This window comes from Mya arenaria, chromosome 3 (assembly GCF_026914265.1).
Source record: "Mya arenaria isolate MELC-2E11 chromosome 3, ASM2691426v1".
Lineage (NCBI taxonomy): Eukaryota > Metazoa > Mollusca > Bivalvia > Myida > Myidae > Mya > Mya arenaria.
In genome coordinates, this window is record NC_069124.1 from 76,214,239 (window position 1) to 76,241,111 (window position 26,873).

General features: G+C 33.3%; 1 protein-coding gene across 1 annotated transcript; it reads left to right on the forward strand.

Moving 5' to 3' along the window:
* The first annotated feature begins 138 nt into the window (after nucleotides 1-138).
* On the forward strand, nucleotides 139-24,137 carry LOC128227466 (chondroitin sulfate synthase 1-like). Its single transcript, XM_052938037.1, has 2 exons — nucleotides 139-1,334; nucleotides 16,905-24,137. Exons 1-2 carry the CDS (start codon nucleotides 522-524, stop codon nucleotides 18,432-18,434), a joined length of 2,343 nt encoding a protein of 780 aa, XP_052793997.1. The 5' UTR covers nucleotides 139-521; the 3' UTR covers nucleotides 18,435-24,137.
* The last annotated feature ends 2,736 nt before the right edge of the window (nucleotides 24,138-26,873 follow it).

Genomic DNA, 26,873 nt, shown 5'->3' on the forward strand with positions numbered 1-26,873 from the left:
GAAAATGTATTTAACAATAATCTCAAATAAAATCATATTTTTATTGTGACTCTGAACAATTTTGCCAATTAGAGGTTAATCTCTCTTCGCCGCTAACCGGAAATGACCCCTGAGATTGACCTGAATGTTGATTGACAATCAACGTGCAAAACACATCGACCGATATTTTCTGATGAATGAAAATACTGCCGCTCGGATGTCTCGTCTTTATTGGGTGGAATTACTGCGTGTAGGAGGAGTTATACTTGCGTAATGTTACTACAATTCTATAAACATGTGTCTGAATTACAAGTGCAACTCATTTGTTGTTAAAGTGAAACGAAAACGTTTGAAATTGAAAATAAGACGTTGTGTTCAAGCGTAGAGTAGTAGTAATTTTCAAATCCAGACTTCGTGAAGATGTGGAAGAAGTGTATATCACAGCTGTAGTGTCTGAGCCCTTATGTCAACCCATGACAACATAAAATGACAGTTGGAACTAGACATGTGTCACCACTCAAAGTGATTTTAATTTAAAACTTATGAAAATGGCAAAACTGAAACATAACAATGGATATAATTTTTTGGCTGGAGCAATATTTGGTCTCTGTTTTGGCTTTATTATATCCACATGGTGTCGTAATAAATTTATTCCATGTTCTCCTTCGTTTTCTAAATCTGGATGCTGTCCTCGAAAATTACAACCAGCATTTGAAACAGATCAACAGTCCATTACAGAAACAAACAAAGTCATTCCGAATAATGTATACATTGAAGAGGAGGATGAAAAAGGTTTTCTCTTTGTTGGAATAATGACTGCCAAAAAGTATTTGGATTCCAGGGTTGTAGCAGCTTATAAAACATGGGCCAGATCAATTAACGGAAAAGTTATATTTTTCTCAAGTGAAGGATCTCATTCTACACATGATATACCCATAGTCAGCTTAAAAAATGTTGATGACTCATACCCACCACAGAAAAAGTCATTTTCAATGCTTAAATACATGAGTGACCATTACCTTAACAAGTATGAATGGTTCATGAGGGCAGATGACGACGTATTTATAAAAGGTGAAATACTTGAACAGTTTCTGAGGTCTGTGAATAGTTCTAGACCGCAATTTATTGGCCAAGCTGGGGTTGGAACAAAAGAAGAAATAGGACTACTGAGTCTCGGAAGTACTGACAACTATTGTATGGGTGGAACAGGGATGGTCTTCAGTAGAGAAACACTTCGGCTTCTAGCTCCTCATTTAAAGTACTGTGTCAACAACTTATACACAACACATGAAGATGTTGAGATTGGACGGTGTGTTAGAAAATTTGCCGGAATCCCATGTACTTGGTCATATGAGGTAAAAATAATTGGTATAATTTTTATATTTCTCTCATGTCTTTCATGTTAAAAATATTGGCAAATTATAGTGCTTTTTTCAGGTTTATTGTATGACCATTTGTTAAATTTGTGTACAAGATTATATTATTTCCTGGCTGATAAAAAAACAAAATTTATCAAATAAGCAGTGAGAAAGTGCTACAATACAGTTCATGAATTCATATTTTGTTTAAGAAGCAGTAGCAGTAGTGCAATTAATTAATATTTAATTATGAGTACTTTTTGATCAATTGATAAAGATGGGGTTTAAGATTAGGAGTTATATAACTCTGAGGCACCCTGTTCTTTTTATGTTTGCACCCTTCTACCATCAGTGAGACCAGCATGTGCACCTACATGTATCTGCCTTCATGGATTGAATGCTTAAGATAATTAAAGTATTCTTTAGTTTTTTTAAAGGGACTGTACTCCGTATGATAAAACAGCAAAAAAAATAATGGCGAAAACTGACATAAACTTTGTATCCATGTGTACAATTCATTAGAACTTACTAACTGAAGTACCACATAGTTTACAATTAATTTATTTTTTGCATTTTTTTCCTAGTAGAGTTCATTCCTTATGCTTGATTGGCTAGTCGCTGTTATCACGTGATATGACCATGTTAGGTATATAGCTTAAATATTCCAATTATTTAGAGTAAGCATTCGTAGCACAGTGGATACAGCACTGGACTGCAAGTTTGGTGACACCGGTTCGAACCGGGTCTCTGACTCAAATTTATTTTTACATTTTGGTATGTTTTTTTACAATTATGATATCAGAGAGTAAAATATTTTATTAAATAATTGTCCTGAGATTCGTTACAGAAAAAAAACTTTTTTTGGTGCCAATCTGGTGTACAGTCCCTTTAAAAGCTTATTTTATGATTATTTATCAAACTTAATTATATTAAGCAGTTTAAACCTCAAACTGCTTCATTTAAACACAATGCCTAACACTTTGTCAAATTCATAATATTTTAAGTTATTTTCTCCTTAAGCACCCAGGGGTCACAGGTCCTCTTCTTTAGCACCCTGTCCTTTTTTAAACCTTAGCTTAATATGTGCTGAAAACATGGGCTTGAAGTGACTGAACAAAGTTACCTTGCCATCAGTATATTTATTTGAGAATTATTAGAGATTAACTCAAAATGTCTAAGAACCAAAATAAATCTTATTGCAATTTATATCACATAATTAAAGCAATTAAGTAAGGTCCATATTTTTTCTTTTCGTTTCTTGTCCATCATGTTAGCCTCATGGATTAGTGCCACTGTAATCAATTAAGCATTATAATTAGATTAGTTACTTTAATAAATAAGATCTTTCAAGTACTTGTACAAGGTAGTCATGGTGCAAATAATACCACCATAAGTGTATTAGTTCTCAAGATATAGTTGCTTTTTGCAAACCTTTAGTTTTAAGATGTTAAAAAGTAGTAGTTGCAAATATATTTTACTGATGCAGAGTTCTTTCCAGTAGCTGCTGAGTCTGATGTCTTTTTTAACAGTGAGAACATATTGTGAATAGGTAAATACTTAGTGGGAGTGAGCCATTCTAAGTCATTAACATTTTACATAATATATTCTGATTGACTTAGATTATACAAGTTTTTTTGTAGAGGGGAACCAAATTATGACACCAGATGTCATTTCTGTTAGCTTGTGAAACTGAAGTTCTTAACGATTAAGTATGCACATACTTGAAGATTGTTAGGAGATTAATTTCATTGGCTGGAAATGTACGTTGTAATCTAAGTAATATTTGTTCATTAGTGTGTAAAATTTTAATGAATAAGAACAGGGCAAGCAAAGTGAGAGAGCCCTTTTTAGTTGATTCTTTTCTACCCAATATATTTTCTCACTGCTTAGATAATAACTTGTTTTCTGCAGGAGGGAACTAAACTATGACGTCATGTCTGTTAAGCTGTAAAGCTGGAAATTATAACAATTAAATTGCAGGGCAATAGTTGATTTAACTGGCTGTAAATGTACTATGGTTATGATCTTAGAACATGTACCTTTAGCACTTTTTATGAAATAGTCAGAACACACATTGTAAAATCTATGATTCAAGTACAGAGAGTGAAGTCTTCTTATTCATTAAGAATTTACAGAATATGTTCATGCTGGCTTATTTTATAGCATATGATGACTTTATGTCTGTTAAATTCTTAACGCTAAAGAGTGATACTTAGGCCAATAGACAATTTCATTGGTTGGAAAAGTAAGTTGTAGTCTAATAGAAAGATAATGGGTTTTCTTGGGCTTAGGAGAAAGGCAGTTGCCATCTTTTCTGACATGGAAAATAGTTTGGCTTGGCACGCATTTTGATTTTCAGGTTTGGGTAAAATAAGCTCTTTCACTCAGGTTTAGATCATTTAGTCGGTGATTACCTGTTGATAAACTGAAAATATTTTAATTTGGTTCATGAAAAAGTGACAGCAGATTTGTATACAGTTTGTATCTGTATCCATTTGCAGTCTCTTGTTGAATATTTTAAGGTCATCCCGTTCACTTCCATATATGTTAACAATAGTGTTAGACTTATGGTATCCACTTTTCGTATGAATGCAGCTATTATAGTCTTTGTTTTTGTCCTCTGTTCATTCTAGAATTAAGCTTATAAGGAGAGGTCATGGGGGTAACATCAAGTGTTTGGTTTCACGTATCACTTAAAGTTCATCATGTAGATTGTTAACATTGTCCAGTGTCCTATGAAATTGTGAGATGCAGCCCTATTTACATATGTACCAACCACAACTATAAAAATACTTAATTATACATTAAGTAACCTTTTTGATACTTATTTGAAAAGCAGACTCAGGCAGAATCTAAAACAAACTTTCCTCAAAGAAATAAAAACTTATCAACTGTCTTATTGCATTTTTATTCCATCAAGCAGAATAAAAGACGGATGATGTCGGAGTGAAAGTAATATTTCATGTCTTTTAAAGCAAGAATTGTAATTACAGCAGACTGAAGGAATTACAAACCATTCTTTTAATTTGGCTTCCGACATTAAAGTGTGAAAAAAAGTCATTAAAACTTCATGTGAGCAACCATTTTTAATTACTGCATAATGAAATAATGTTTTATTTAACATAAGACATATGTTACCAACTTAATATCTTGAATAATGAAACAAAATTAAATGAGATCGCACAATATAGGTTAATGTAAAAAAAAATCATGTTTAAGCCATTTGACTAAAATGATCAAAACCCCATAAGTGTATCAATTGTGTATAGAAAAAAATATTATGGATCTGGCCATGTAGCTTTAAAAGTGATAAAAACATTTTTTAAAGGCTTTCAAAAAAATAGTAAGTATAAAACTGAGATTAAAATGTATTTCACTGTGTCATGATGATGCAATATTTTTTGGCTGAGGCATGAGTGAAAATATTTTATTTTTTTACGGATGAAATAAACTACGATCTTATTCCAAAACACAACAAATTTCCGTTTCATAAATGCTATAATTTAAGATAAAAAAAATCAATATAATTTGCGTTATTTTGAAAATTGTGAGAGAAACAAATGTTGTTATGACATTTTGGTGACAACATTTCAAACCGTTTTAAGCGGACATAGTTGAAGCTTCCTAACTTTCATTCAGCAGTACGAGGAGCAGTGAAAATAACATGATATTCCAACTAAAAGCATAATGGAACCATGCTAAAACTCTAAATAATTATCCATTATTGGAACAAATAAAAAAATCAAAGCCATGTTTGGGGCAAATTTCAAGAGCTGTTTCAACCATAGTCTTGTTGAACTGTTTGTTTTAAGTAAAGCCACTTGATTAACATAAAAACAATTATTGTTTGTGTCAGGATGTTCAACTGTGAAAAAAAAGTTTTCTTAAAAAAAGATACTTTTAATAGCATCTATTTGATGCACTCAGGTAGAGTTTTGATATTAATGCATATCTGATAGTGAACAATGGGTTCAATTTCTTCATTAACTGAACACATAAATCTTAAGTTACACTAATTTGTTGGCAAATATTTTTTTATTTCCTGCACCCAGTTTTTTATGCTGATAAATAAAGTTTATTTCTCACCCTCTGTCTGCACCTTTGCTTCAGTTGTAAAATATGTCTAGTAATTTAACTGGTAATAAAGAGGCTATAAACTGTTTGATCTTTGAAATAGATCGAGGTGGCGTGATTCAGGTTAGTAGAATAAACACTGACTTTTCTGTCCTGTAGGTCGATGTGTGCTGGCTGGAGGAAATTGTTCTTTTTTCTACTTAATTGTGCTTTTAAAACATCTCTAGAAAATCCAGGGTGTGGTACTGATGAATGCAAGAAGGCACAGAACTTCAGCATCTTTATATTTAAAGTAGACAATCAGTTTATATCAAGCTTTATGCAGTTGTTAATTAGCAGTTGCTGGAATAGAATTATTTTATACACCTCCTTACATGTTCATTTGCATGTCACAGTTGTCTGGTGAAATCACGATGTTAGCACAGCTTTTTTGTTGCCGGCATAATTTTTATATTTAACCAAGTGATCTTCTTGCCTTGTAAAATGTTTTCTATCCCAACAGTATAATTATATCTTAATTATCTTACTTGATGCCACTTTTAAGTACAACATTTCCCATCCTTTTAGTTATGTGCTGGTTGTGGGAACTGCAGTGTGAATTGATATGTGTACAGTACTGTAGGGCAGAATCCTTCACATTAAAGATGCACTCCTACTCCCAAATAAGATGTACCACAATAAATAGAATTGTTTTAATTTACCAAAAATGATAAATAAATATCGAAAACAATGGTTCATATGAAGGATACCGTGTTTAATTTGAAAGAGAGGTGCAGTATTTTCACCTTATGAGACGATAGTTTATCACTGTAAATCTCACATTTTAGTCATTTAATATTTGTGCATTTTTAGCTATTGAATACAAGGTAAAAGCTTGTTATCAGTAATTAAAAGATTCCATTAACATTATTTAGTAAGTAGTTGAAGTGACTTGCTCAGTTTTCCCAGTAATGCATCTGAAAAAGCTTATTTTATCAAAATTTTACTCTATTATATCAAAATTGCTGAAAAAAATACTGTTATAGCATAAAAGAGTTTTTTGGTTTTAGTGGGGTTCGAACCCACGCTGGTAAAGTCAAGAAAAAAGTAGAAAACGTTCGGCTAGCCCACACGCAACACCACAGCCGTAATTAATTTAATTGAAAATTGTGGGCTTTAATGACAATTTTTGAGAAAATATCAACATTTGCTGAAGGGTTCCAGCTTTTGGTATTTTTGTTTTAACCAATATTTATGATTTGCCACACTTTATTTTGTAATTAAATACAAGTGTCACTTTAATTGTATGTTCTTGCCACCTTTTCTCATCTGTTTTTTTATCCCATAAAAGTGAGACAAAATTCCCAATTTTTTGAAGAGTATATAATAATGATGTCATCTTCCCCTAAATGGTCAGAAAACCTCTGCCAGGCATAACGTCTCATAGGAGAGGAGGGAAAGCTGCATGCTTTATCTTACTGCAATCTGAAACAAAACATTGACATCATCTTTCTTTGAAACAAGATTAGTTATTCTGTCAGAATTTTCTCATGTGAAGGTTTAATTGTTTCTCAACCTATGCTGTAAGATTTCATCTTAAGATGTATTTCAAAATACCACCTAGAGAACAATATGCCTCCACTGCATTAATGTTTTTGCAGAGTTTGCTTCATAATTTTAGGGATTATAAAGAACAGTTTCTGATAGTAACTTGCAAAATAAATTAGCTTTTAACTTATTTAATATAACCAACTGTTGCTTTATGTGTATATTAAAGTTCATTTGGACGATCTATAGAAAACGAAGCGAGCGCAGCCATGCTGCATATATGTTCTTAAGCAAAGAAATTCAGGAGCATAAAAATTTAACTTGACAATTTAAGTGTAAATGTAATATGTTTAAAAAAAAAGGTCTAACTACAGATTGTCAATTGCTTCTGAACAATAGCCTTTTGACTCCAGCTATAGAGATGACCTAGACATGTTTGACTACTTTTTTACACCACATATCAACAACTACAAAATCAGTGTAATAAAATACCTTGTGTTTTTTCTGATTAACACGGTTTTATTTTGAAGTTTGTGTTTTGCAGGAGCTATGCACATTTTACTTATTCTGTATTTGAACTGTTAAACTAATGGAGAGATTAAATATAGTCACATGATCAGCCTGGACAGTGGTCAAACAAATGGACATGGATTAGATTCAGTAAGTTCTTCTGTGAAAAAAGTAGGTACTGAAGGTTTAATGGTCTTATAAAGCATAACTGTAGTTCTACAGGATTGTCTGCTTTTTGTAATGAAAACAATTCTCTATCATGCAAGGTGTGCCAGGCGAAAGTCTTGAAGTGAAATGAGAGAAACAGAGGAGTCATTAATTTGTTTGAGGAAGCAAATGCACTTTATACAGCCTGTTTTCACAGGTTTTCAAGCCTTGTACAGCAGACTTGTCTGCAAGCGAATGTTGTTTAGTGCATTCATGAATGGGTCTTTCTTCAGAGCTAGAAGATTAATTTTAAGGCAAAAATCATTTATTTGCTTTGCTATTTGCACAGGTGTTATAATATAGTAGTTCTGGTAGACATTAAGAAAATGCAAGCGTAGATAATGGTTGATCCCTATCAACAATGACCGAGATCTACCATGTAGGTCAGGGGATAACAAATAGAACCTGAGTCATCGGCAAGGGTGTCAGGCTGACAGAATGTAATGATGATAAATTCTAAAATACACAAGGTAAGCAGTTTTCTGCCAGCAAAGTAAGCAGTTTTGTGTGGTGTTGACTAGATCCATGCCTAGAGATGCTTAAAAGGTCTGCTCTGTCATTCCATTTACATGGACTCATACCAGTATTTATGACTTCTACTAAGATGCAGCAGACATTGCTTTAAAGATTACTTCTTAACGCAAATAGTTTAAAATGGCTTCTTGCTGAAACACAATCATTGTCAGGAAGGAACTTCTACCAAAAAAGTTTCACAAATTTCTGCAAAATCAATGAATTCGAGACTAAAGTTGCAGAATTTATTTGTTATCCCCGAAAGGAAATGCTTTCCGGGAGGATTCTTCCAGAATCAATTTTCTCAGAATGATGATAGATGGGAGCAATGCATGTTTCATGAAAGGCATTCATGCAAGATAAATTTTATTCCTTAACTTATTAAATATTCATGATAAATTCACCTGAATGGCTTTCTTTTTGTTAATATACAATAGCTTTGTGGAGTCGAAATCATCAAAAACTCCATAGTTTATGAAAAACAAAGAGTTTGTTTAGAAAATAATGTTTTAAAGTTGTTAAAGTTAAAGAGATGAATGTAAGACTTCAGAAAGGCTTGTAAATAATATTAATCTTTAGTATTCATAATGATAAATGTGTCATGATGATTGTTTATCAAAGCTTTGGTTGATTCAGTTTAACTCCACATTTACATTGCTAAACTCCTGTTTTATTTTCCTAACAATAATGGGGAAGTGAAAGTTTCTATGTGACTGGCAGCTGTTGTTCATTGTTTGTTGTTCTCCACTGTTTTCCACTGGTCAGTGAGTACACATCTGGGAGCTTGTACCAGTAACCTGAAACTGTAATAGAATGATAATGATCTGACAGTCTAGAGGCTAATGACCAGCTACTGTGGGAGCTCACCCCACATGAACCCTAAACATAGACTGGCTTCACTAAATACAACAGTTTACTGTACCCAGGCTTAAAATTTTACCATTTCATTTTGTAAACACATTCATTTAATTTTAACTAAGCTCTAGCCAGTCTTCAGATCAGCTCAGATGTAGACACAGCCATTTTGATTCATATCTAATTCAAACAATAATGAAGAGAGTGTCCAGATTCTCTAGAAAGGAAAGCTACTGAATATCTATTTGACCAGGCTTGGCTTATCAGCTTTGTTCTGTTGTTCTGTTCTGTGATCTCAACTGTTCTCACTTGACCCCACTGGCTAGTGTGTGGTTGTGTGAATTTTTATTTAGGACAAGACACACATCAGTATCTAAGGTGAAGGCTTTATCAGTTCCTAATTGTAAAAGATAAACATTTTAATTTATCAGTCTGTATTATTGCGGTCATTACCATCTAAAAATGTTAAACAGCTTGACTTCTTTTTCTTGTTTTGTTTTGGTGCAAGTCCAGGATGAGAGAATGTCTGGCAATGAATTCTTGTTAAGACAGGAGACAGGTGTTTGGTTTTTGTATTGCATCATTTGATGTATGTAACATAAGCTTTTATTTATGATGCTTTAAGGTCGGAATTACTTGCTAAGCCTTTCTCCTTAGATTGGTTTCTAATGTAATCAACTTTTTTATGTAACAGTTTTTCATATTATGATGTAATTTCTGGCAATTGAAATGGTAATTTAGTTATAGTTATACCTGTATTAAAGTGAAGCTCTTAGATATATTAATACTAAGGCGTAAAAAACAAAACATATTTTTTTTTTAGATTTACCAACCTAACCTAAAAATTGTCCCTGACCCTAGATGTTTTTTCTTCTGTCTCAAAAATAATATGTTGGCGGTTTTTTTTTTCAGAAAAAACTCTTGGTTTTTTTTCTTTAACTTATTTACCTTATATAATCAGTAATCAACAAGGGCAACAATAACATCGGCAGCACTTACTTTGGCTTTGGGAGTGTAAACAATGGTGATGAGAAGGGTAATCAAAGCGCTTAAAGCGTTGAATGGCTTTCGGCCTGCAACATTTTGTGAGTATAGTCATGTAATTGTAAAACATATGTATTAACATAAACATCTAAAGATAGTATATGCTCACACATAATTTCCTTCGCAAAACCTTTTATGTTTAATGTTGATTTTCAATAAGATCATGAAGTATTAGTCACTTGAAATGTGGAATATGTCAAATAGTTACTTATATGGTATGGAGTAATACTCAAAATCATATAAAACCTTATCTGGAGCTTTTGTTTCATAAACAATGCACTGCCATGGATAAAGCATTAAGGAATTTTTAGTCAAATCTACTCTACACTTCAAACTTGACTTGAGGCGTATTTAATTTACTAACAGGGTATGCAGGCTTAACTAAATGCATCCCTACAAAATTCATTGGACATTTTAATTAGGTTTATGTTTAAGACTTCTTTCTACAAGGCCAAATACCTCTGGGTCGAATCACCCACACACTATTTCTTCCCTGTATGCTTTATGTACATGTATCTTAATAATGCCCTCAACATATGTCACTTGTGGACAAAATGAACAGATTTATATCAGTTTTGTTTTTAAATATGCATATGCATTATGCTACATGCTCAAGATATTGGACTGAAATAACTGAGACAAACTTAGAAATATTCACATACTTTCCGTTTCATTCGGCATTACATGACTATGACAAAAATTGTAGCAGGGTGATAGCCTGTCAACGCTTTACGCGGTTTGATTTGAATTGTAAAAGTGTATAATATTCATTGAGTAAATGGTTAAAAGGTTGTTAGTATGTACTTACACAAGAGAATGGTTTTATGCGACAAACATTTTACAAACACAATTAAAAACTAACAATCTCAATAAAAATGTCAAGTAATAGCCGATTTAGGCAATTTAAAACGAAGAAATTATACTTATGAAAAAACTGATTGCAGGATAAAATGAAGTATCATAATTCCATTTAAAACATTATGGTTTGATATCTTACGCCTAATTAGCATTTTATGGCATCATAATATGATCCATATTTTTCCATCTTTTAACGACTTCTCAGAGTTTATTTCCGGGGAATAAACCTGTCTGAATGCGATGACCCATATTCTATTCTTAACTACATTGTACATGTTGATATTATCGGTCCCCGGCCGAAGCAAAATCTAAACACAGGTATACAATACATGTATTTATTGGATTCAGTATGCGTTCATTTTGCAACTATTTGCGGATTCTGCTTTTCTATATTGCGTTCTGTAACCTGCCGATATCAAAATATATAACAATTGCGTTATATTACGAAAAACTCAGCGTTTCCAAACCATATTTACCGCATAACATTGACTGAAGACTCATTACGGCGCTACTTTTAGCAAGCTGATCAATATGCAGAACGCTAGGGTTGATACGCCCGTGTGCGCATTAATTCGCTAAAAGTTAAAAATGTTATGTCGATCTGCCGATGCAATTTCCGAGATACGGTTATAAAAGACTGCAGGCCTAGTGGCCTACAGCCTAAAAACTATGACGAGAGTGGTAAATAGCAGCAATGGAAGTGGTAGTATATAATACTGGGTAGGATGAGAATAATAATAATAACATATTATTATAATTATTATTATTGTTATTATTATCATTATTATTATGTCATTTGAACTTACTCAGTCATGTTACCAATTGTAATTTAACCTTTCTGCCATCACCGGCAAGTGAAATAACTGAGTTTGGTTCAATTTTAACCACTCAGTCTTTTCTGTGTTTATTCTTTTTTTAAATAATTATTGAGGGTGACCCTGTACCTTGTGTACTCCGACATTCATGAATTGTTCGGTAAATAGCTGAATAGGCAAAATTCATTGTTTTTACATTTTATCTTTTTGTTGTTGAGAAATTCACTAGCAAATAGTTGTGAGCTTCATTAAAATCACTCGCAATATCACTTTTGAACATTTTGAAAGAATGCCGAGAAGTCCAAATTTTAACCCTGAAATTGGAAATCAACAAGATCGTTTGCTTAAAATCTAGATCATTATGAAAATTGATCTGTCATTTAGCTATATTAGTGTCTAAAAAATTGTGTCCATTTGTTGTTTCTTGAAATCGCTCATGATATATGGTAAGATTCATCTACAGTGTCCAGTTTGTCTACATGGAAACTAGGCCATTGGTATCATGTTCATCTTGATAACCGATTAACTTTGGACAGAAAACAATAAAGTATGATACCAGACAGAGAAACAGGTCATGCATGTGGCATGATGTGGGCTGAGAACTGTTTTTCAAACATCAGATATACATGTAGAACCAAATCCTATCGGTGTGAAAAACCTCAAGTTAGGATAAACATCACTCATTAAAATAGTATTCTCTCTTGATGCCGATTTTAGCCACATTTCATTGAAACACCTGCTTAAAAAGTAGTACCGACTGAGAACGTTTTGACAATGTAATGATTGAGTTTCAGTCATTAGCAAATCATTAGTAACTCAATAGAATTACATCTATATTACATCAATACAGAAGACAGACATGGTTAGTGACATTCAATATTTTGGGGTTTGCATGCAGTAACTTCAATCTTGACTTGGTAAAATAATGTTATATACTTGTGTTCCAAATGGAAACTTACTCAAAGCCAATTTTATTTAATTGACAGCAGCTGTATTAGTGCATTGTACATTTACATGTTTTAATAGTAATATGTGGAGGCAGGCTGCTTAGCTTTCATGAATTCATTCGTATTATATATTATATGAACATGTACTTTGATTTAATATCATAAAAATCAAAGAACAAAATTTGTAGTACAAAGATGGGTTAAGGAATAAATATATATACTTTATAGCCCGGAATTCACATAACTGGGTTTTCCCATGCTGGTACAAATAAAAGGTGAATTTCGAGCTATATTGAAATTCATGTAACAGTCCCATGACTTGATTGTTTCCAAAGTAAAATGTGTACATTAAAATGGTATAATTTTGTCTGTACCGGAGGATTAGCTTGGGAAAACCAGAATATCTATAATAGACTCAATTGTTTTAGACTGAGTAAATAATCTAACAGTACATCAATCTAACAGTACATCACTCTAACATTTAACAGTATTTTTTGTTGTGATAAATGAGATGTGGTCAGAGCTACAGACTTTATATATTGAAAGTGTATTGCACATCCTTATGTAATTTCGTAAAGTGTAATGTACACCTTGATTTCATTCAATGAAGTGTAAGGGCTGATTGTAAAAGTCTTCTGGAACATGTATTTTGCATGCATGATAGGCTTGATCCTAAAAGCAAAACTGAATCGATTAACACCTGACTGCGATTCCTTCCCTTTGCCCGATAGAACACAATGCTCGTCAAAGGAAATCACTGCGTAGGAGTTGAAGTGATTCTATACAAGTTTAGCGGTGTCTTCGATTTGGTCGCTGGTTGTACTAGTGTACAGAAGCTATGCATTTTCTTGGAAATAAATTATGGCATTGTGTACCAAATTCCAGTTCTATCAGTTCCTGTCATCAGCAATGTAGCAACATTCTTTCTTCAACGATTAAACTTCACACTAAAATACTCACAAAGATGGGCTTTCTGACACAGAGATTATTACAGACAATATGTTGCCAGAAAACAAAGATGTAATTGCCAGGTTACAAAAAAGTCTGTAGGTGAGCATTCCTGTTTCAAAAATATACATCACTACCTATGTACTGCTAATTTGAAAAAAATGAGGCCAGTGAAAAAGTACACACTGTACATGACGTCTTGAATGGTAGACATATATAACTGATTTTTAGATTGCATTCTTTCTTGTTTGAAATCTTGTTGAAAGTATATTGGCAAAAAAAGAAAACAATAGCAGTCTAAATGCTTATAAAAAATGATAATTGTATTACTACTAGCAAATGTTACAGGACAGCTTATGTGAAATTATTTTTTTAAACTTCATTTTACCAGTGCCATGCACACATGGGGAACACTGCCTCAATGTCCTATGGAATCAAAGCGCTTAAAGCGTTGAATGGCTTTCGGCCTGCAACATTTTGTGAGTAAAGTCATGTAATTTTAAAACATATGTATCAACATAAACATCTAAAGATTGTATATGCTCGCTCATAATTTCCTTCGCAAAAACTTTTATGTTTAATGTTGATTCTCAATAAGATCATGAAGTATAAGTTACTTGAAATGTGGAATACGCCAAATAGTTACTTATAAGATATGGAGTTATACTCAAAATCATATAAAACCTTATCTGGAGCTTTTGTTTCATAAACAATGCACTGCCACGAATAAAGCATTAAGTAATTTTTAGTCAAGTCTACTCTACACTTCAAACTTGACTTGAGGCGTATTTAATTTACTAACAGGGTATGCAGGCTTTACCAAATGCATCCCAACAAAATGCATTGGACATATTAATTAGGTTTATGTTAAGGCTTCTTTCTACAACGCCTAATACCTCTGGATCGAATCACCCACATACTATTTCTTCCCTGTATGCTTTATGTACATGTATCTTAACCCATAAGCTGCTGATGGCGATTTTAAAGGCTTTGTGTAACTCGGCGCCTGGTCAGGTTCCAAGCTGTTTGACACTCAGTCAATATATCCCCAAAGTTTTAAGTAAATTGAAAGAAATTTGGAATAAACCAGACAACATTTTTGAGCAGACGACAATTTACCCAGCATGCAAAGGGTTAATAATGCCCTCAACATATGTCACTCGTGGACAAAATGAACAGATTAATAAGTTTTGTTTTCAAATATGCATTATGCTACATGCTCAAGATATTGGACCGAAACTTTCCGTTTCATTCAGCATTACATGACAATGACAAAAATTGTAGCAGGTCGATAGCCTGTCAACGCTTTACGCAGTTTGATTTGAATTGTAAAAGTGTATAATATTCATTTAGTAAATGTTTTAAAAGTTGTTAGTATGTACTTACACAAGAGAATGGTTTTATGCGACACACATATAAAAACACAGTTACTTTTAGCAAGCTGATCAATATGCAGAACGCAGTCCGTAGCAATTAGAGCAGATCGCTTACTAGGTATTTTCGATGTTAATGTAAATTAGGTCGTTGACCCACGCAGTTCTAACAGCGCTAGGGTTGATACGCCCGTGCGTGCATTAATTCGCTAAAAGTTAAAAATGTTATGTCGATCTGCCAATGCTATTTCCGAGATACGGTTATAAAAGTCTGCAGGCCTAGCAGCCTACAGCCTAAAAACAGATAAAACTGCCCTTGTTACATCTTCAATATAACTGGAGTACAATGTAGGTTATAGAGGTCAATACTAACAAGATTGTACTTAAATGTATATTTTAAGAAGTTGTAAATAGTTGTATGAAATTTAAGATGCAGTGTTCAATGGGAGAGCCAACAGTAATTAAAACGAAGTGCTCGGGGTGTGTAAATAGTGAATGGTTTGTAAGACAGTCCGGGTGTAAGGTGTCAAAAGTCATGTCCCTGTATAGACAGGGTAATGAGGGTTGAGCCGCTACCAGTCACCGCTAGATTGGGTTACAGGCATTGTTATAATGGGAGATAATGAATCTTCACATCCATAACTGTCACCTTCATTCTCATAAAGGGGGAAGCATCCTCTGATGCATTATTCTTTGAATGTGAAAAATGTGGTTGCAGACAATACAGTTATAAACATTCATAAAATGTTGACATTTATTGGCAGTGTCATAATACAGAAAGTGATGCCACAGTAGAGAACAATTCAACGTAGCTAGTTGTGAGACCATGACTCAGGCTGTACTCTATGTTTTTGCAGGTGCATGTGTCTATTTCATTTCGAACATTTGAGTAACACTTCATTTATGTAACATTTTTATGTTACATTGATTGCCAAGTAGGTTTTCAGTTTAAGCTCACCTGAGCGTAAAAGGCTGTAGCCTGACCTATTATGATGGCCCTGTGTCTGTGTATGGTCCTTCAATGGTTGTCTTGTTTTTCTGCTATTGCATGGGAACACATGATTCTATCAGCTACTGTTCTAATCAATTCACGGAACTAGGTTCAGTTCATATGGGGTCATGTTGTGATAAATCTACATTATGTTAGTAGGTCAAATTAATAAAAAACTGGTGTGAACATCATAGCATCTTTATTTTCATTAACTAATGATATTATCTATCCTAAGTTCATTTAAGGGTCATGTTGGGTCCAAAAGTGAGTTACTTGGTCAAATATATTTATATGTCAGATATTGATGTAAAGTTCTTTCAATTTTTTCCTTTCACATTCAAAGATTTTGTACATAGGTGAGCAATAATATATGCAAATCATGGCCCTCTTGTTTTCATTAATTTATGGCAAATGGTGTATTTTTTTATGGATAAAAATTTATTTCTCTTAACTGTATTGGATTCTGTTATCAAGATGCTTGTAGAAGAAATCAGATGCTGCAAATATAAACACTGCAGTAAATATTTAATGCTGCACAACAGATGTAGTCTACACACCCTGTTTTCAATTTTCAAATGTGTCTGCATGGCCATGAAGACAATTATGAAGGCAAGATTTAAAAAACAAAACAATGTCTGACATATTGATAAGTTCCGCTGACAATTTTTGGATCTCACATCTCACAGTTTTTGTTTTAGTTAATATGCATGCATGTAATATGACAATTTCCATTATGATATATTTGTTGATTGAGAAGTTAACCCATAGAAGTAATATTATTAAAGAGAACTTATTGAATGGCACATATGTGAGAGCTAAACATACAGAAGATCTTACATTTCATTTAATAATAAAAAATGACCACTGTTTCTATGACATTGATGTGATTTGTTTTCTCTTTTCAGATGCAGAAGCTGTTTTACCAGAACTTCAAGGAGTACAAGGGATCGTTTGTTGATACTCTTCTCGACAAGGAGGTACAAACAGCCATCACCATGCACCCAATCAAGGAGCCCATATACCAGTTCCGCATCAACAACCATTTCTCTTCCACGCGCATACAGCAACTCAGACAAAAGCAACTTGAGCTGCATAGAGCGATCAGTGAAATGAACCAGGTGCTTAATGAAAATTCACCTTTTGACAAGTATGGCCTAAAACCGTCTGTGAACAGCTTCATACCAAATAAAGCAAGTGAGGTTATCGGTTGGGAGTTTGTAAATTCTAAGACTGTCTCATCTCATTTGAATGTGAATCCACGTAAAGGTTTGACCTCTTACAGAAAGGATACAATGGATGACATTGTTTCAGAGACCATGGACATCATCAACAGAAACTCTCGTCAAAGGGGAAGAAGCATTGATTTTAAAGAAGTCTTGTACGGCTATTCAAGTATAGATCCTTTGAATGGCCCAAACTATATTTTAGATATCTTACTGACTTACAGAAAACACAAAGGTAAAAATGTCAATGTTCCTGTAAGAAGACATGCATATTTGCACCAGTCATTCCTGAAAACACAAATCACAGAATCCCCATTGACTTCTGAACCAGATGATTCAAATAGTCAGATCTCGCCACACATTTTCAGGGCTTTGAGAGGCCCCTTGCAGAACACACATTTAGATAAACTGCATGAAACTATACACTTTATTCTCCCACTTGCTGGCAAGGTGCGGGAATTTGAACGATTTATGAATATTTATGAGCAGATATGTTTGTCTAGAAAAGAAAATGCTCAAATGCATATTGTTTTGTTTACCAAAAATAGTTCCCCTGAGGAAGTAGAGGAGATATTGAACATTGCTGGGAAATACCAGAAGAAATACCGGAGTGATTTGATTGAGGTGATAGAAGCAGACGGGGACTTTGCACGGGCCAGAGCTCTTGACCTTGGGGCCAAACAGTGTGCAATGGATGACCTTCTGTTCTGTGTTGATGTTGACATTCTTCTAACAAGGGAGGCTTTAACAAGAATACGTCTCAATACCATACAAAGTACTCAGATCTACTATCCAATAGTATTCAGTCAGTATGACCCAAGTGTTATATGTGAAGGTCTGTGTAAGATTGGCATGACAAACTTCACTGCCAAGGTTGGCTACTGGAGACAGTTTGGCTACGGAATAGCTGCCATGTATAGGAGTGACCTTGAGAAAGTCGGAGGCTACGACATTAGTATACAGGGCTGGGGTAAAGAGGATGTTGACCTCTTTGAAAAGTTTGTCATGAGCAACTTGACAATATTCCGAGCTGTAGATACAGGAATGATTCATGCATTCCATCCTGTAACTTGTGACATAAACCTAGAGCCATCTCAGTTTCAGATGTGCGTTGGGTCAAAGGCGACCATTTTAGCATCTCAATACCAGCTGGCGGAGATGGTTCTTGGCATGAAGGAAGTACTCAATAGAAATATGGATACCAAAGTATGACCAAAGTCTTCCATTTAGTGATAATTGTAATTTGTTTTGTTTGTTATCAATATTTGTGTGTCTGTGTATGCTTTGCTTTAACATTTACTTCTTTTAAACATTGCTTGGATGTTTTACTTACATACTTAAATTTCTAGATAATTTTCAAAAAAATTGGATTATTAACAAGTTAATTCAATGATTTGTACTGCCATAAATTCCATAACTTTCATTGAATTCTGTCAAATAAATCAGACATAATTCAGGCTATGAAAGAAAAGGTGAAAAGCAAATGACAAGATTATACAGAGGAAACTAATGACAAAATGTGGCAGAAAATGACTTGTGTCTGTATGAAAGTGTTACATACAGATCATAATTAAGTTGTATGTCTGTATTCGTTACTTACTACAAAACTTTGTCTATTTATTGTATAGGTAAATGATAATGTACAAACACGAAGACTATACATTGTATTTTATGGCATTATATTCTCCACAATGTGATGTTGTTATACACTGTACTTGTTTGTTCTTCACTACAGTTGAGATTCATTTAGTTTTTTGCCATTTGTCCAATTTCATGTGAGCATTTATGACTGCGTACATGTTTTAATATGTTGCAATACTTGTGGAGGAAATCTCGAGACAAAATAGTATTATAACGCATAATTTTAACAATGTGCAAAGCATCATCTATTTTTCCTTGTCACCAGGTCATGATGTCTGTGTTAAAATGTCCATTTAAAATTCACGTCTATGTAAATTTGTTGGATGGTTAAGCCAATTATCATCATTTGTGTGACTGCATGACATTTGTTACAGCATCGGCTTTAAAAGCTATGTAATGTTTTGATGTGACTTCCACAGCATGCAATCAGATTTTTATGCATTTTTCATTGGTAATGTCTCCAAGCTGTTGCATATGTTTTCATTATTATTTTAATGGGCTTTTTTTTTAATTCAAAGAGAGGTAACTCAAACATCAATGCCTCAAAGACAATTAGGCTTCTAGTTCTTGAGCACCTGCCAGATGTAGTGCAATATTAGTGCTAATGAATCAATGATATATGATTATTTCTGTTTTGTATGTTTACAGACAATAGCATAATTGTGATTATATTATTTCTCCTAATATAATATTTTCTCTGTTCTCTTGCCAGTTATTTCAGTTGCCAAATTGTTTGTGTACACTATATTAGCTTGCAATGAAACAATTTAACCCACTTGACAGTGGTCTGCTCTGTTGTAGCCTAGTATTTTTTGTTGCATTTTATATAAAGTCTGTTGTTCTGACATAAAAGCCATTATTATTCTTTGATGTTCTTGTTGTGGCTGGTTACTAGACTATCTCTTGATGTCATTTTTAGCTCAACTTTTCAAAGAGTAAGGAGAGCTTTACTACTGACCATAGGGTCGCCAACGCCAACACACCTTGATTAAGGTTTTGCATGTGAGCACCGTGAAATCTTTATCTCAGCAAAGGCATCATTTATTGCATTGAAACTTTAGGTTTGTTTGCCCAACTATCCAACCCACTTAATTAATGAAGTTAGAAAACACTAATTTGAATATAATGCAAACAATGGGCCTTTTTTATTAGAAATTCTGGTTACAGTGTTGCATGTAAGCACACATAGGTTAATATCTCAGCAACTACTTGATGTATTTCATTGAGACTTTATACAACTGTAATCAACCATCCAACATACTTGAATAACTAAGTTAGATTACTGTATTTTGCAAATGATGGCCTTTATAGTTCAATTTTAGAAAATCATGGTAAGGTTTTGCATGTGTCCACATTTAAGGTAGTATCTCAGCTAAAACATCGTGTATTGCATTGAAACTTTAAACAAGTGCTCCAAACCATTGAATCTTCTTAAAACATCAAGTAAGATCATTCTATCTTGCATATAATGCAATATTTGCCCCATTATTATTTGACTTAATTCTGGTGTTTAAGGTGTTGCATTTTACATTGTTGTACTAAAACTTTGCAATTCTTAACTTAAAAGTGTCTGAAAAGCTATTGTCTCTGTGACAACTTGTTAGTACATATCCTTTACGCCACTCTAATTTATTATTTTTGTTGAACAGAATTTGATATCAACAAAATGTTTTTGTTAGAATTTTTCTTTAATTTTAAACAGGAGTCATTAAAAGTGATTTTTTCCCCTCTTATTCCTATGTTTTAAAAGATACAACTTAGCACTTGTTTGTACAAATGTCAACACATGTTCATCTCTCAAACTGACTCTCTTTTTAACCAGGTTTTCAACAAAAACTAGGTTATGAGAATGGGGATGTTGTTGGGCATGCAGGCAGGCTTCAAACATTGGTTTCTGCCCAATAACCAAAGCTACCATTGATGGATAGTAATGAAAGTTGGTGTGTAGGTAGCTTATGTGAAGAGCTAGCTTGAGATTACTTTGGAGGGAATGTGGTCAAGGTTTATGTTACTAAAACTAGAAAAATGGTTTCCATGCAATAACTTATGAAATGATGGATAGTTAGGAAAGTTTGTGTGAAGAGCTAGCTAGCTTGGGATTGCTTTTGAGGGGTTGTGGTCAAGGTCAAGGTCACTGTAACTTAAAATAGAAAAATAGTTTCAGCCCATTATTTCAGTTACAGTAATGAAAAAGGGTGTGTAGGTAGCTTTTATGAAGAGCTAGCTAGGGATTTCTTTTGAGGGGTTGGGGTCATGGTCAGTGTTACTAAAACAGAAAAAGGCTTTCCGCTTTCCAACTTTAGTTAGAATTGATGGAAACCTAACACATAAAATACTTAACTAGAGTACAGTTACGTTTATATTTGATAAATGTAACGATAAAGGCTGATACTTTTTCAGAACTCGTACAATAAATTGATTGGCCATAATTTCTGTTTGCCCATATTAAAAACCTGGTTTTGTCGCATAGTGACACTTGTTATTTATACTTTATTGGTAAAAAAGAAGATAAAACTGATGAACGCTAAAATCATTTGTCGTGGCCTTTGTGTTCAATCAAAAGCATAAATTAGAAGTAAATTTTGTCCTATGGCCATCAATTGTTATTGACATTTTTATGGTGAGGTAAAATCGTAAATACTTTTTATAGAAATTGTTCCTTAACAAAAAAAAAGTTTAATAATGACCATCAGTGAATAGTTCTTTCATATAATAAAAAAGATTACCAAATGAAACTTTAAGGAAATGTAAAGATATTATAAACCATTTAAATATTTTTACATAAGACATAACAAATGCAGACATCTGTCTTCCTGATATATTGATGTAAACGATGCACCAGTCCTCTACTGTCAACATACATTTATAATATGAGTGAAACAGATGAAACTCTTTTCATTTATGTTAGAAATGGACAGTTATGTCAACAGACTTATCTTTTATACACTATATATTCATATTTCTAACTCATGTACTTTCTGAACAAGTGGCATATGTTTTTTATGTTATAATCTTAATTATTTGTAACTGCTTTTTTCCCAGAATTTTTATTTTCTAGTCATAAAGCTTTTCATAATGTTGTTTTAGCCTGAATTTCTTTATGCAAGTAACAATTCTTTACTTTGAAATAGTTGGAACATATTTGGTCAAATCTGAATGATTAAGAAGGTTGGAGCAAGCTAAGGCAGTAAGTCTTCCTTATTCATTAAGATTTTACCTACCATGTTGTAAATGTCTTAGATTGTAACCCATTTTCAGCAGACAGGGAACTTAATTATGATGTCATGTATGTTAAGTTGTTAAACTACAAATCTTTAGGATTATGCTTGTTGAAGGCTAATAAGCAATTTTATTGGCTGGAAGGTCGGTTATTATCTAACGTTGTGTTAGTATAGGTGTGTTGATTTTAAAGCTTTATTTGATGGTGACTGACTGGGTGTGATTTTAACATATTTATTTTTATCTATGTATTTTACAGAATAATTATCACTTGTTGTTATAAAGCTTTACAATTGAGGATTAATGTAAGGTATGACATAACATACAGCTGTCTTTGTCTGCATGTTTTTTTGCTCAGTTTTAAACCCAATGTTGATTAAGCCAAAGATAAGTCTGTGTATAATGACACAGTTCTATTTCACCACTAAGTAGTAGCGTTTGAAGTGGTTGAACACAATTTGAAGTAGAGTCATTTTAATTGTTCAGATTGGCCTATTCTTATACAGTTAGTGTAATGTTTAGGCCCATGTAACTCCAAATGTAATTTTTGTTGAATATGCTGTTTCCTTCGGCAAATAGGTACCGGTATATGAATATTTCAGTACATGTTTGTGATTCTTTTGAAGGGATAAATGTTTCACCCTAATTTAGAAAGTATGAGGGATATTTATTAATTTATAGATGTTATTATAGGTTTAAATAACAAGAATAGTGTAAATACATTTTATGATGAAATATCGTAGTTTTAAATGCTTATTTTGATGATAAACATGTAATGTACTATATGTCTGGCAAACCAATCAAAATATTACCCGTTTAATGAATTCACATATAATTGATGTAAAACTATTTTACGTGTTGTGACCAATTTCAGGTCATTAGGCCATGAATGTTTTTTGTCTGATTTTCCTTTTCTTCCCATAGATGTTTTTAATAAACTAGACGTTTTATGCAAGGAATCATTTTGAACTAAAACAATGCAACAGAGAGTACTCAACAATAAACTTCTATATGATATTTAATACAGTCACATAATTTTCATAATATACTACGTTTGCATATAACTATGTTTTTATTACACAATTTTTAATAGGTTGTATCACTTTTATCCATAATACTTTAAAATTCATAATTATGCATGAGTCTATATCATTTTCGTTTTTATCTACTTATGAAGGCTGAACGCTGAAACGTTTAAATAAAAAAAATTTTTTTTTAAAAACAACAACATGTCTATGTGATTTTTAGCTGGTGCAATGGTGCAGTGTCCTTGCGTCTATAAACAATGGCCTGTGAACCCGATCATGTTGAACAGTAGTTAGATACTCATGAGAGCTCTGTTCCTTTTGAAAACCAGCCAGATCTGCCCATATATGACTGGATTATTGCCCTTGAAATGCATTTTTTAGGGAGACAACTTTGTTCAGAGAGTTGTTTATTATTGTAGTGTAGTCTCCCTTTGAAACATGGTTACATGTAGAGCATAGCCCTCATGGGCCTCTTGTTTTATTTTTTTATAATGATATAAAGTTTTGTTTCAAATAAAGACTGCTAAAGTGTATTAGAAGGTTCCTTCTTTGTTGGTGCTGGATGCATGCATGTATGTATTTTGAGGTCTAGAAGTCCCAAGTTTCACACTATTTTCTGTGATCCTGTAATGCTCCCTATCAACTTTTGTATCTATGCAACAAAATGTTTGTCACAAAATGGTATAGTATTTTATTATCTTAAAATAATGTTATACAGAAATGCCTCTTATATTTATTTTATTTTAAAATGACCCTGTGCATACATTTTATGACTAGATGACTTGTGAAAGATCAAAAATAGTTTAGACTTACTGCCTAATTGCAAGTCATTTATTTTATTTTTGTTCTGCTGTTCAAGGCACCAAAATGTACCCTAATATTCTTAAGGCTATTTGGGCCTATGATAAACTTTATTGAAATGAAAGGAATGAACATTTCATATGACTTGTGATGTTTTAATTATGTCATACTCATTAAATTATGTTTTATCATAGTGTACATTGTTATTATTAAAAGGCAAACTGTGTTTCTTCTCTTTTTTTCTTTTATGTTTATTGATACATGTATCAGAATGACTTTTTTAATGTACCCGGTAATTGAATTTTGAACTGAATTTTGAACGTCAGAAAAACATATATGAAAGAATAAAAATAATATTTTATTTAGAAAGAATTGAACGAAATTCAAAAAAATGATTTATGTTTTAAAAACTGCAATTTGTCACATGTCCCAACGTCTTCTGATGTCTTGAAAGGTTTAATACATTTGGTCTGTATGTTTTTAAGAACTTGAATCATTCATAATGAAATGGAAAATCATTTTTTTAAATGCTCTATCAAGCAAGAGGAATGCCTGCTTAATGGCAACATGTGAAGGATTGAATGAATTTGCAGTGATTATAAATTGTTGCACATGAAAGTTTTATAAAGACAAACATTTCAAACTCTGAACTGTGGTCAAAGTTTTGAAGAGACTGTTGGCGGAGATCTTGACCTTTGATCAACTGACACCACGCCCGAAATTAGGGTAATGCTAGTTAAAAGCAACCTTCCATAGTGTCATAGTCAAGACACCTGTTCTCAAATTATTTTATGTAAGTCACTTTTAACCTACTGAACTTAAAGAATATTGGTGATAAGCTCGTCAAAGACACTATATCATTTAAAGTGTAGTGGTCCGCAGTAAAATGGTTCTCTTGTTACTGTGGAGAAACAGTTTTCATAAGAAAGTTGGCTGTGACCTTCATTATTCTGATCTCAAAATCAGTAGGGGTCATCTGCTTGAATATCAACCTACCACTGAAGTTTCATTGTTCTTGGTCAATTTGGTCACCAGTTACGTAGTAAGTGGCCGAAGTTTCTCAAAGGCTGTAGAACTTGACCTTTGATCTACTGACCTAAAAATAAAAGGGTCATCTACTGGACAATGTCGATAAAACACTAGTGTTTCATGATCCTAGATAAAACCATTCTTGAGTTATTGTGGAGGAGTGTTGACCTTTGACCTTCTAATCTCAATATCAATAGGTTCATCTACTCGTCAAGGGCGACCTACCACTAAAGTTCCATCAGCATAACTAAAATCATTTTCAGATTTGTCATAGGAAATATTTCCAAAGGCTGTTGACTATGATTTAGACCTACTGGACTGTAACCAATAGAGGTAATCCACTAGTCGTGGGCAACCTACCACTGAAAATTCATGGCCCTAGGTCTAACTGTTCTTAAGTTAAAGTGTGGACAAAGTTTTTGCTAGACCTACTGACCTCAAAACAATATGGGTCATTTATTATTCAATGGCAACCTACCATTATTTTGCATACAAAGCTTTCCTAAGACTGTTGGCTGTGACTTTGACCTCAAAAACAATATGGGTCATTAGCCGGTCAAGAGCATCCTACCACCTATATCTCATAGTCTTAAATCAAACAGATTTCAAGGTATTGAGCGAACAAATTTTATTAAGACAGTTGGCCTTACTTTGACCTACTGAGCTCGAAAACAATACAGGTCATCAGCCAGTCAAGGGATAACGACCACTGATATGTCACGGTCATAAGTCAAACCGTTTTCAAGTTATTTACAGGACAAAGCTTTTATAATACCGGTACTGTTGTAATTGACCTTTGACTGACTGAACTCACAAACAATATGGATTATCAGCTGGTCAAGGGCAATCTATCACTAAAGTTTAATTGTCATATGTAAAATGATTACCGGTTTCTTGAATTATTGTGGATACAGTTTGATATGACAGTTGACTGTAACTGTGAGCTACTCATCATAAAAACTATCGGGGCCATCAACTGGTCAGTGGCAACCAGTTACTGAAGTTGTGTTGTCCTAGGTTAAATTGGTTCTTTAGTTATTTTTGGACTAGGCCTGGTCTACAGAACGTCCGCCATACCATCCGACAGACCGACATTTTGCTAACCTTTATGCCACTTTTTTCAAAAAAGGTCTACTTTCAAAAGTTCAAGTAACCTAATGAACATGAATATTTAAATGTAAACAACCTACGCTCCAATATAAACAAATTCTGCCAAAAGATTGTAAATATGTTTTATAAACCCTTCTGTGACCATCTGTCAATGTGGCAAAGTGCTTATAGGCCCCGCCTGCAGACCGATATGGCCCAAGTTCGCTCCTTGCTGCTGGCGAAATAATTAAAAAAAATATTTTGCATATTTTTATGAAACTCTTTTCAAGTTAAAACTTACAACATTGATATTGTTTGCTTTTCATTTTTTTCAGATATTGTTTTATACCTGATTACATCAAAATTGCAGCTAATGTGTTTTTAATAAGCAAGTATAAATTTTAATGTGGTTCTGCCCTTCCCAAAGAGTACTAGTAATAGATGGGATTGCCAGCGTTGTCCAGGTGTATTCTGACATGCACATCTGTATGAAGGTATTCAATTTATTTCCAAACGCTGTTCTTTAAAGACATCACTATTAAACAGGTCAGTGACAAATATTGAAGGACTGTAGTTATTACAAAACCTCTGCGGGTGTGACAAAGTAAGATTACAACTGCTAGTATTTCGGAAAAGATAGTGATGGCAGTTGTCATAGTTAATAACACTTGTCATTTAATGGACAATAGTTGCTGACAACGGTAGACGTCGAGATTAGAAATGCCATATTTAGTCACTCAATGCAATCCGAAGTTGCTATAGAGAGTTGATAAATTGAAACAATTATGACAAAATTTTCAACTATTTACTCTTGCACCAAGCATAGCAAAACGACCTATGACAA

Coding starts and splice junctions, on each gene's coding strand:
- LOC128227466 (XM_052938037.1), top strand. CDS start 522: ATGAAAATGGCAAAACTGAAACATAACAATGGATATAATTTTTTGGCT. Junction 1,335..16,904: donor CATGTACTTGGTCATATGAG/GTAAAAATAATT, acceptor TTCTCTTTTCAG/ATGCAGAAGCTGTTTTACCA.